The sequence below is a fragment of the Lampris incognitus genome, chromosome 15, assembly GCF_029633865.1.
Source record: "Lampris incognitus isolate fLamInc1 chromosome 15, fLamInc1.hap2, whole genome shotgun sequence".
NCBI classification, from domain to species: Eukaryota; Metazoa; Chordata; class Actinopteri; order Lampriformes; family Lampridae; genus Lampris; species Lampris incognitus.
This window is the reverse complement of record NC_079225.1, coordinates 43,849,497-43,861,850: the sequence shown is the minus strand read 5'-3', so window position 1 is coordinate 43,861,850 and position 12,354 is coordinate 43,849,497. Positions and strand designations below refer to the sequence as shown.

Genomic DNA, 12,354 nt, shown 5'->3' with positions numbered 1-12,354 from the left:
TATGTCAGTCTGTTAGAGGTACTGTTGTCTGTGTACCATGTGTATCAATGTGTACTGTGGAACTATGTCAGTCTGTTAGAGGTACTGTTGTCTGTGTACCATGTGTATCAGTATGTACTGTGATACTATGTCAGTCTGTTAGAGGTACTGTTGTCTGTGTACCATGTGTATCAATGTGTACTGTGGTACTATGTTAGTCTGTTACAGGTACTGTTGTCTGTGTACCATGTGTATCAATGTGTACTGTGGTACTATGTTAGTCTGTTACAGGTACTGTTGTCTGTGTACCATGTGTATCAGAGTGTACTCTGGTACTATGTTAGTCTGTTACAGGTACGGTGTCTGTGTACCATGTGTATCAGTATGTACTGTGATACTATGTCAGTCTGTTAGAGGTACTGTTGTCTGTGTACCATGTGTATCAATGTGTACTGTGGTACTATGTTAGTCTGTTACAGGTACTGTTGTCTGTGTACCATGTGTATCAGTGTGTACTCTGGTACTATGTTAGTCTGTTACAGGTACGGTGGCTGTGTACCATGTGTATCAGTATGTACTCTGGTACTATGTTAGTACTGTTAGAGGTACTGTTGTCTGTGTACCATGTGTATCAGTGTGTACTGTGGTACTATATTAGTACTGTTAGAGGTACTGTTGTCTGTGTACCATGTGTATCAGTATGTACTGTGATACTATGTCAGTCTGTTAGAGGTACTGTTGTCTGTGTACCATGTGTATCAATGTGTACTGTGGTACTATGTTAGTCTGTTAGAGGTCCTGTTGTCTGTGTACCATGTGTATCAATGTGTACTGTGGAACTATGTCAGTCTGTTAGAGGTACTGTTGTCTGTGTACCATGTGTATCAGTATGTACTGTGGTACTATGTCAGTCTGTTAGAGGTACTGTTGTCTGTATACCATGTGTATCAATGTGTACTATGGAACTATGTCAGTCTGTTAGAGGTACTGTTGTCTGTGTACCATGTGTATCAGTATGTACTGTGATACTATGTCAGTCTGTTAGAGGTACTGTTGTCTGTGTACCATGTGTATCAATGTGTACTGTGGTACTATGTTAGTCTGTTACAGGTACTGTTGTCTGTGTACCATGTGTATCAGTGTGTACTCTGGTACTATGTTAGTCTGTTACAGGTACGGTGTCTGTGTACCATGTGTATCAGTATGTACTGTGGTACTATGTTAGTACTGTTAGAGGTACTGTTGTCTGTGTACCATGTGTATCAGTGTGTACTCTGGTACTATATTAGTACTGTTAGAGGTACTGTTGTCTGTGTACCATGTGTATCAGTATGTACTGTGGAACTATGTCAGTCTGTTAGAGGTACTGTTGTCTGTGTACCATGTGTATCAGTGTGTACTGTGGTACTATGTTAGTACTGTTAGAGGTACAGTTGTCTGTGTACCATGTGTATCAGTGTGTACTGTGGTACTATGTTGACTGTCATGTCCTTTGCCGACTCTCTGTACTTGATCAGTGATCTTAATTCTGACTCTCCTTTGTTTTGTGATATTTTGTTCTAACACACAGAAAGGTGAATCAGTTCATCTGGACGCCACATTTACTGACAGAAGCGTTTCATCGTCATCTAAGTGACCTCTTCAGTCTCAACTGACTGCAGGTGTCCCCACCCTTATAAACAACACAGTGGCATAATGATCAAAAACAACAATCAGTTTCACATGCAAACTGGCGTGACCATTAACTAGAGATACAATGGCCATGTGTGCTATTCACAGGGGACTGGGGGATGTTTGCGATCACAGCACTGTAAGGTCCCAGCATACTCTCCATCATCAACTACTCACTCACATCGGGGTCCGTACCTGACGATCTTAAGATGGCCTGTGTTCAGCCCTTCCTCAAAAAAACCCCTCTCTTGATCTGGCAAGGGCAGAGAATTATAGACAAATAGAGGGTCATAACGTTTTCGGTAAGTTTCAATCTGGCTTTCATCACAAGTGCAATACTGAGACTGCATTACTGAGAGTGTCCGATGACCTTCTTACGCACGCCGATAAAGATGTGCCAACGTCAGAAACAGCAGTGTCCGCACCTTCCACGCTGGGCAAACCGTGCTGGCTAGAGACTATCGCAACAGTGCTCACAAATGGCCGCCTGGTACGATTGCTTCGCAGCCTGGACCATTGACCTACACTGTGAATGTGGGCCCTGACATGGTCCGGCGCAGACATGTAGGTCACCTGCTGAACGCAGCAACTCGGGAAGCCAAAATTCAGAACGACCCCGAGAGGATCACTCCATCCGAAAGCACTGACATGCCTGAGTCTCACAGTCGGGTGGTTGACGCCACGACACAAGACATTACCAGTGGTACTGAGGGTGTTGGTGCCCCAGAGACTGTTGGGCCTGTGAGTCAGGGCTCTGTTAGTACCCCTGCTCCAAGGCTTGCCCCGCATTACCCTGTGAGAGTTAGGAAACCTCCAGAAAGACTTCGGTTCATTAGAAGAAGAAGAAAAAAAGAAAAGTTAAATAACTGTTGGGATTGTGCCATATTTGTGTTATAGTTTGTTTGTCACCTTAAGGCGCAGCTGAAATACTCGTTTGCACTTTCGGGTTGTGTTTATGGACATCAGTGCTGGAAGGGAAGAGTTGTTATGTACTGTATAATTGTATGGCACTACTTTGTGTTACTGAAGCATGTATACGTTGATGCGTACTGTGATGCGCATCGAGTTGAGTACTCCGTTTACCTCAAGTTCTCATCTCATCTCATCTCCAGCCGCTTCTCTGGGGTCGGGTCGCGGTGGCAGCAAGCTAAGTAGGCCACTCCAGACATCCCCAACAACATCCTCCAGCTCCTCCTGGGGGATCCCAAGGCGATCCCAGGCCAGATTGGACATGTAGTCCCTCCAGCGAGTTCTGGGGGATCCCAAGGCGATCCCAGGCCAGATTGGACATGTAGTCCCTCCAGCGAGTTCTGGGGGATCCCAAGGCGTTCCCAGGCCAGATTGGACATGTAGTCCCTCCAGCGAGTTCTGGGGGATCCCAAGGCGTTCCCAGGCCAGATTGGACATGTAGTCCCTCCAGCGAATTCTGGGGGATCCCAAGGCGATCCCAGGCCAGATTGGACATGTAGTCCCTCCAGCTCCTCCTGGGGGATCCCAAGGCATTCCCAGGCCAGATTGGACATGTAGTCCCTCCAGCGAGTTCTGGGGGATCCCAAGGCGTTCCCAGGCCAGATTGGACATGTAGTCCCTCCAGCTCCTCCTGGGGGATCCCAAGGCGTTCCCAGGCCAGATTGGACATGTAGTCCCTCCAGCGAATTCTGGGGGATCCCAAGGCGATCCCAGGCCAGATTGGACATGTAGTCCCTCCAGCTCCTCCTGGGGGATCCCAAGGCATTCCCAGGCCAGATTGGACATGTAGTCCCTCCAGCGAGTTCTGGGGGATCCCAAGGCGTTCCCAGGCCAGATTGGACATGTAGTCCCTCCAGATCCTCCTGGGGGATCCCAAGGCGATCCCAGACCAGATTGGACATGTAGTCCCTCCAGATCCTCCTGGGGGATCCCAAGGCGTTCCCAGGCCAGATTGGACATGTAGTCCCTCCAGCGAGTTCTGGGTCTACCCCGGGGTCTCCTCCCAGGTGGCCGTGCCCGGTAAACCTTGCCTAGGAGGCAAAACAAAAGGTGACCGCGCCTAAAGCCTCTGGATTTTGCAGCTATTTTCCTACATTGATTTTTTACTTTGTACTGCTGTTGCTGTGAGGTTACCACATCACCCACCCTCCGTCTCCTGTTCCCCCGAGGAACTGCTGTGTCTGCTCCTCTCTTCGAATAAACATGACATGGAAAACAACACACCGTTCAAATGATAATTTAACAATTCAAGTGGCTTGGGTTGCGTGGTCAGCCGGGGGAAAACAGCTTCATATTTCTTCAATTTGCAAAAATGGTCACAAATCGAGCGCAAACGAACGAGACCAGTTTTGAACGATAATGTGATGCAGAGTGACGTCACGGCCTATAAAATGTAACGTTTAATATCTCCGAATCGGCACCCGGGTGGCGTAGCGGTCTATTCCGTCGCTTACCAACTCGGGGATCGGCGGTTCGAATCCCCGTGTTACCCCCGGCTTGGTCGGGCGTCCCTACAGACACAATTTGGCCGTGTCTGCGGGTGGGAAGTCGGATGTGGGTATTTGTCCTGGTCGCTGCACTAGCGCCTCCTCTGGTCGGTCGGGGCGCCCCCCGGATCGGCGGAGAGGGGGCGGAGCAGCGACCGGGGCGGCTCAAAAAGAGCGGGGTAATTGGCCAGATTCAATTGGGGAGAAAAAGGGAGAACATTGAAAAAAAACAAAAATCCATTACAGCACAAACAGTAGTTTTTACAGCACAAACGCTGCACTACTACCACTACTAGTACTACTACTACTACTACCACCACCACCACTACTACTACTACCACTACTAGTACTACTATTACTACCAGTAATAGTACTACTACTACCACCACCACTACTAGTACTACCACCACCACCACTAGTACTACTACTACCACTACTAGTACTACAACTACCACCACTACTAGTACTACTACTACTACCACCACTACTACTACTACTACAACTACCACTACTAGTACTACTACTGCCACCACCACCACTAGTACTACTACCACCACCACTACCACTACTAGTACTACTACCACCACCACCACCACTACTACTACCACCACCACTACTACTATGACTACTACTACTACCACCACCACCACTACTACTACTTCTTCTACTACCACTACTTTCAGCTGCTCCCGGTAGGGGGCGCCACAGCGGATCATCCATTTCCATCTCTTCCTGTCCTCTGCATCTTCCTCTGTCACACCAGCCACCTGCATGTCCTCCCTCACCACATCCATAAACCTCCTCTTTGGCCTTCCTCTTCTCTTCCCTGGCAGCTCCATATTCAGCATCCTCCCCCCAGTATACCCAGTATCTCTCCTCCACACATGTCCACACCATCTCAATCTTGTCTCTCTTGCTTTGTCTCCAAACCGTCCAGCCTGAGCACAAACGCTGCACCACGACTTGATATTTTTATTCATGTTCTGATTACACGAGGGGGCGACGTCACGGAGGTGTCTACACCCACCTACAGGCCAGGGGCCACTCTTTCCGGGGTGGGGATGTGCACATCCTTGGAGGAACACTGGTTTGAACGGGGAGTCAAAGAGGCCAGCTATGTGGGGGGGGGGGGGGGGGGCAAGAGTACATCTGTCACCATCTTACCATGCTGTGGCTGGAACAGTCCCCAACCCTCTGTGAACAGCACACATGGCCAGTGTAACTCTAGCTAACGGTCACGCCCATAGTTATGAAACTGGTCGCTGGTTGGGGTCATCACGCCATTGTGTTAAGGGTGGGCCACCTGCAGTCAGGTGAGACTGAAGAGGTCACTTAGATGATGATGAAACATTGAAGTCAGTACATGTTGTGTCCAGATATGTGCATTCTTTTTCTTCTTCCCCGTTTTAAGAATTTGGGATGGGTGGTGGGATGGAACAACACACCAAAATAAAAAGAAGGGGGGGAAATGTTGTGTAACACTGATCTGTTCTTTGTGTCCAACATGTATGGAGCACTGGTTTCCAACAAATGAATAAATGGTGTGTCCAGGTGAACTGCTTCACCCTTCTGTGTATTTTGCTCCAACACCTACTAACTAACTGCACACCTAACTTTGCAGGTCGCTGGCCGTAAATGTCTTTGCACCACCATTATCATTTATCGCGCTTCAATAACCGGGTAGTTGTGAGACATAAGCGGTTTCGTTTTTGTATTACTGATATTAACCACGGTGCAGCTGGTGGCAACGCTAACGGGTCCAGAGATGCTACAGCCTTCCGCTTCACCGACACATCAGGTATAGTTGGACTTAAAGCAGCAGTAGTACTGCACTACAGCTGCCAGTGTGTGAAGTACTCAGGTGTGTATTCCGTGAGCTTCACCCGGGAACGGTCTGGGACTGATGTGCTGTACATTTCACCACTGCCGGGTTTCCGTGTGAAAGCGTTGGTATCAACTCAGGTTATTTTGAATAAAATCACCTGAAGGAGGTCTGGACACCCAAACGTCATCATTAAAAATGTCTGACAAGTGTAGAGGACAAGTGTGCATGTCTTGTCTTTCTGCCTTGTTGAGAGGGGATACCCCGACAGTGGACGATCAGATCTGCACCCAGACCAGAGCCAGCAGTACCGCAGCCTGCAGACACCATGTGACGTCACACTACCTTCCATAATCTGTTCTACACACCATGACTACTATTGTGACCACAGGTCAAACGTGTTAAATCGTTGGAGGCGTCGAGTCCCCACAGAGCAGGAAAACCAGACTACACACAGACAGTCACAAATTTATTTTGTCATCCGCACTTTACAGCTGGAATTCTGGGAATTCAAACACGACGTCTTTGCCTGTGAGCTTCTTGTAGACGCCGGAGAAGGTCTCGACCTGAAAAGAGAAAATAACTTCAGTCGTCACACACCTAGTGTTCGTGGACAGGCAATTCTTACACTGAAAGGAAAACGGCAGTTCACCCCTGACTACGGAGACTGGATCCCAGAGAAGACACCAGCCCGAACCTAGTGAATGCTGCGGGGACTGGTTCATTATTCTTCTAGGGAGTTCGCTCCTCTAACGGCAGGAACCCCAACATTCATTCTCTGCACAGCTCGTTTCTCTTACCGCCGACAAGGTCATTAAAAGCCAGCCATGAAGTAGTGCTTCTTAAACATTAACACTGCCGACCAAATGGCTTTCGATCTTTTTTTGTTTTCCCCCTTTTCTCCCCAGTTGTACTTGGCCAATTACCCCACTCTTCCAAGCCGTCCCTGTCGCTGCTGCACCCCCTCTGCCGATGTGGGGAGGGCTGCAGACTACCACATGCCTCCTCCAATACATGTGGAGTCACCAGCCGCTTCTTTTCACCTGACAGTGAGGAGTTTCACCAGGGGGACATAGCGTGTGGGAGGATCACGCTATTCCCCCCAGTTCCCCTGAACAGGCGCCCCAACCGACCAGAGGAGGCGCTAGTGCAGCAATCAGGACACATACCCACATCAGGCTTCCCACCCGCAGACACGGTCAGTTGTGTCTGTAGAGATGCCCGACCAAGCCGGAGGTAACACAGGGATTTGAACCAGTGATCCCCGTGTTGGTAGGCAACGGAATAGACCGCTACGCTACCTGGACGCCTAATGGCATTCATTCTTATGTGGTTGCTCAAGTTAGTTCTGTTCAACAAGATTTCAGACTGGTTCAGTATTTCATGGTACCGTGACAGAAGGAAAATGAAACTGACAACAATGTGCACTGTATGGTTTAGCCCCCCAGTAATGGCCCGGAGGACTCTGGGAAGATGTAGGAATATACATGACGCCTGTCCTCACTGGCCCGAGAGCCAGGGACTGAGCATGCTCTCCGACGTCGTGGAACGGGACTGTACGTCACAGCAAAGTGCTACGCTCCCATATGCCACAAGGACAGAGCCGTATGAGGGCCACCTCACAGGATGTCCACGTCGGGTCAGATTAATTTACAGACAGTCGAATAATTCCCTTTAAGATGCTTTCATGTCTTTTACCATGTACCAGATTAACAGCCACAGCACCACCTGCTGGTCTACTCACTTTGTGTTCAACGTTGTTCTGCTGAGCTTTGTCCAGGTGGACCTTGATGAGCCGACTGCTGTCCAATTTGACCCTGATCCTCTTACCCACAATCTCACTGGGGAACACCAGGTCCTCCAAGATAGCATCGTGGACCGCAGTCAGAGTACGGCTGAGAGATAACAAACACACACACATTAACACACTGTACAAAACATGAGCACCCAGCACCAAAGCTCTTTAGAAATTACCCATCCTCCCCAGTAAATGATCCAAATCCTTTAACTGGATTTTCACGTCAGCATTAAAGCTGAAAACTGTGATTTTGGTTTTGCCATTTCCTCCATCTGAAAGGTGGTGATGTTGTTGGACAGCCAGTCTTCCAGTACAACAGTGTTGTGATATAGTGGATGTAGGAGGCAGAGAGAAACAGACCTGTTGGCTCTGATGTTCTGGGACTACAAACCAGGTGTAGCAGGACCACAAACAAGGTGTTGCGGGACTACAAAGCAGGTGTAGCAGCCATTGTGGCTGGTGTGCTGTCAGCTCAGCAGTAAACAGTTCCACCCTTGTAAAAATGGATCCTGAGACCAAAGCTAACACGGACAGTCTGATGTATTACAAACTACATCACACTATATCGGAACACTGTTGTACAGTCATACTGGTTGCCATGGACACATCAGCATCACGTCTGAAGTCTTGTTTCCAACACGTACGTGTTTGCTGCTGCACCACTGTTCATCCTACCCGGTCAAAACATCTCAACAAACGGTATACGGAGACTGGAGAGTGTCTCCAACCATGGGAAAGATGACTGGTAGGATTATGTAATCTGACTCCATCACACACAGAGAACATAAATATCAATGGAGGAAACACAGATTACAATACTCTTCCATTAAAGACCTAACTATCAAAATCCTCCCAAAGTCCTGCTGGATGAAGTGAAGCATTTCAAAAAGCTTTCTGCTCTCATGGCTGTTTTTTTTAAAAATCCATTTCTATCACTGGAACACTGTCTTCACCCTTTGACCTCCTAATGACTTATCCAAGACCTAAATATTTTGTCACTCTCATCAAGTGATTTTAGATTACTGCCGGCTACAGGTCAGTGCTTTTCGTAGTCAAAATTTGCATCAGCTTGTCAGTTTCCTTATTTTCCCCTAAAATGCAATATGTGTACCATGTCAAATTACAATAATTTTAATCAGTAGTTTCACAGGTCACTCAGGTCAGCTATCCAGCGCCGATGTATGACATTTATTAGGGGGGGGGGGGGTCAGCTCGCAGTTATTTGAATCATCTGCTTTGGATCATATTTGGGCTTCGAGGGTCATGTGGCTTAACCTGAACTAAACTGTTCACTCAAATGACCAAAAACCAGCAACCCACCAGTCCACAGCTAGAACAGCTTCACTAATAAACCTCTGGACAAAGTGGGACATGTCATTTTGGAGGAAAAGCTGTTGGACAGTATTATCAGGGATTGATGACAGTGGATTCAAGTCATTTGCTCAGATTTCTTTACCTGCATAACTTTCTGGGTATCTATCTATAGTCATTTCAAGCTCCGATTACTTAAAATGTGCACTGTGTGGTTTAGCGCCCCAGTAACGGCCCAGAGGACTCTGGGGAAGATGAGGAATATACATGATTCCCATCCTCATCGTCCCGAGAGTCGGAGACTGAGCATGCGCTCCAATTTCGTGGAATGGAACTGCATTCCACATGTCACAGCAGAGCGCTACACCCCCATATGCCACAAGGACAGAGCCGACTAACAAGATGTCTACATTGGTTTCATACATTTTAACATATTCCATATAACCTCTTAGATGCTTTTAGATGCTTGTTTAGATGTCTGTTCTTAAGATTTAGATGTCTGCTCTTAGAGGCTTGTTTAGGGAGAAGATGCACTTATGATCTCAGATGACTAGTAGTTCTCCTGATTTCCTACGTTAAATGCCCTTATTGTAAGTCGCTTTGGATAAAAGCGTAGGCTAAATGACTGTAATGTAATAACCAGTCCAGACCGTAACTGCGATTTTAACTCACCTCCTGGGACGCTTCTGCTTGTTTTTTGTGCGACTTTTCCTGGTGGGTTTGGGCAGTATTCTCCTCTGAAAATCAGAAACATTCAGTTTCACCAGTAAGTTAAAGTGGGATTTGAGATATCAGAGGAGACCTGGCCAAGAAAACAGCATAAAAGTAAAGAACATTTTACCTTTACAACTCACAGAAGCAGCTAAATAATAGCCCCTATGAACCAATAGCAATTAATGTGCACTGTATGGTTTAGCTCCCCAGTAACGGCCCAGAGGACTCTAGGAAGATGTAGGAATATACATGACGCCCGTCCTCACTGGCCCAAGAGCCAGGGACTGAGCATGCTCTCCAACGTCGTGGAAAGGGACTGTACGTCACAGCAAAGTGCTACGCTCCCATATGCCACAAGGACAGAGCCGTATGAGGGCCACCTCACAGGATGTCCACGTCGGTCATGGTCATTTTAGGTATATCTTTTCATAACCTTTTTTTTTTGTGTGCAATTGATGTAAAACTCATTTTAAATGCAAATATATGCAATTTTAGTTGCATTCAGGGTGCGGCAGGTCTGTTATCTTTTTTTTTCTTTCACAAAGTTATTAAACTTTGAAAACCCAAAACAGTCACGACCGTTGTGGTCGTTCTAGTGTTAAGACAATTCAAAAACAAATGACCTAACCAGTCACACCAAGTGAAATAAGAGGACCACATAAAACACTACCAAACAAGAGAAATGTTAAGTTTTTTAGGGTGGCAGGACTGTGGACTAAAAAGACAGTGAAAACAGTGCAATAATCCAGTCCAAATAAGATGGAACAATTTTGAAAATGAAACAAGCGGTACCATGTACTGACCTATTACCCATACTTATTTTTGCAGGACTTATGACATAAATTTGTCAATTTGAATGAAAGGCTCATCAACCTCATACTGCGATATGTTATGGTTGTGATCCAAGATGGTGGACCTAACACATTGATTTGGAAAATGTAATCATCTGTGATATAAATGTTTCAGTTGCTAGTCTGTACCATCCGAACTAGAAGTCAGCAGCTTTCTCACCTGTGCGATGAAGACCACATGTTTCCCGCTGAACTTCTTCTCCAGCTCCCTAACAAGTCGCACCTGAATCTTCTGGAAGGACTTCAGCTGAGGAACGGGCACGAAGATGATGATGGCTTTCCTGTTTCCACCAACCTCGATTTCCTGAGAAATATAATACAAATGAAAATTAATGGAATTGCAAAAAACATATAACCATATACACATCTGTGAAAAGAAGATAAACTGTGCACTGTATGGTTTAGCTCCCCAGTAATGGCCTGGAAGACTCTGGGAAGATATAGGAATATACATGACGCTCGTCCTCACCAGCCCAAGGACCGGGGACTGAGCTTGCTCTCCAACGTCGTGGAACGGGACTGTACGTCACAGCGAAGTGCTACGCTCCCATAAGCCACAAGGACAGAGCCATGTGAGAGGCATCTCACAGGATGTCCACGTTGGGTGTGATTAGTTTACAAGACAACACATTCAAAAATCCTACCTTTGCTGCTGTGATGTTCAGCTCCCTAAGCTGAGCCTTCAGGTCAGAATTCATCTCCAGCTCGAGGAGAGCCTGCAGGAATCAAACAGTCAATCTAAAGGTCACAAGAACATCACAAGTAAACTTTTGCTCCATCTTATAATATGCACCAAAAACTGCGATGACTTGGAATAAACCATATCACGGAATTTCAACCCAATTTACACTGCCTAGATGCCTCCGGAGAATCAGACCCCCCCCCCCCCAAATTAAATCCAATCTGCAGAACCACTTTACCTGAGAGATCCCAGACTCGAACTCGTCTGGCTTTTCGCCATTGGGCTTCACAATTTTGGCGCTGGTACTGAACATGGCCTTTGTCTCTACGTGGGGGAAAAACCAAAGATATGTGGGTTAAATGAGCGTCCCGGAAATCGAGTGCACACATTAGGTCGACTCCATCCTGAAGAACTCCTCCACCACACCATCATTAGCTGAGCACACTTGCGCCTTCAGGTGGGCACATGCGCCCGCCAGGAAAGAGCACCCATCTCCGGGTAGACGGAACAGGAGAACCCCCCGCTTTCAACAAGTTAACCGTTTATCCTTAAGAGGGTGGCCCAACTGTTAGCGAGCAACCGGCGCACGCAGGCTAGCATTAGCCGGCTAACCTAGCCTACTCCCTCCAAAGACTGCTTGGGATTTCAACGCCTGTTAGCAATCGGTAGCACAAATGTGACCCTGGAGGTCCAAATACTACACTTTGGTCAGAATCAAATACGTGAGTGTCGACCTTCTATCCGGTTACCGTACTGCTGGAAAAGACTCACACAACACATGGGGGGCCTACAAACAGACCCAGTCCCTCCATTGGTGCTCATTCAACCTGGCTACTCTTAACACGCGTTATTTTGTTGTATAAGATGACCATCCGCCGTCATAAACGTCAAAATCTAAAGCATCAGTAGCCCGGGATGCGTTTCGGTGTAAAAACGCCATCATGTGCCGCTTTTAAAGCATCTTAAGACTTCGAGTAAACAGCCTGTTAGAAATTACGCGACCAACCTCTGTCTACGACGGCCAAGGAAGAGACCGGAACATCGCGAGAGTTGCATTAGTTCGCGCCGGG

At 47.2% G+C, this 12,354-nt stretch overlaps 1 protein-coding gene and 4 non-coding genes across 5 annotated transcripts; all 5 read right to left on the bottom strand.

Annotated features, from left to right (window-relative positions):
* Nucleotides 1-6,384: 6,384 nt before the first annotated feature.
* Nucleotides 6,385-12,346, bottom strand: rps7 (ribosomal protein S7). The gene is made up of 7 exons (XM_056294265.1): nt 12,291-12,346; nt 11,523-11,608; nt 11,247-11,318; nt 10,763-10,906; nt 9,710-9,774; nt 7,673-7,823; nt 6,385-6,494 (listed from the first exon to the last, which is right to left on the bottom strand). The coding sequence occupies exons 2-7, from the start codon at nt 11,595-11,597 to the stop codon at nt 6,417-6,419; spliced, it is 585 nt and encodes a 194-aa protein (XP_056150240.1). The 5' UTR covers nt 11,598-11,608; nt 12,291-12,346; the 3' UTR covers nt 6,385-6,416.
* LOC130125836 (small nucleolar RNA SNORA73 family) lies at nt 7,347-7,567 on the bottom strand. Its single transcript, XR_008811672.1, has one exon. It is a non-coding gene; the product is annotated as a small nucleolar RNA SNORA73 family (small nucleolar RNA).
* On the bottom strand, nt 9,236-9,452 carry LOC130125838 (small nucleolar RNA SNORA73 family). Its single transcript, XR_008811674.1, has one exon. It is a non-coding gene; the product is annotated as a small nucleolar RNA SNORA73 family (small nucleolar RNA).
* LOC130125837 (small nucleolar RNA SNORA73 family) lies at nt 9,932-10,152 on the bottom strand. The gene has a single exon (XR_008811673.1). It is a non-coding gene; the product is annotated as a small nucleolar RNA SNORA73 family (small nucleolar RNA).
* Nucleotides 10,986-11,206, bottom strand: LOC130125835 (small nucleolar RNA SNORA73 family). Its single transcript, XR_008811671.1, has one exon. It is a non-coding gene; the product is annotated as a small nucleolar RNA SNORA73 family (small nucleolar RNA).
* Nucleotides 12,347-12,354: the final 8 nt, after the last annotated feature.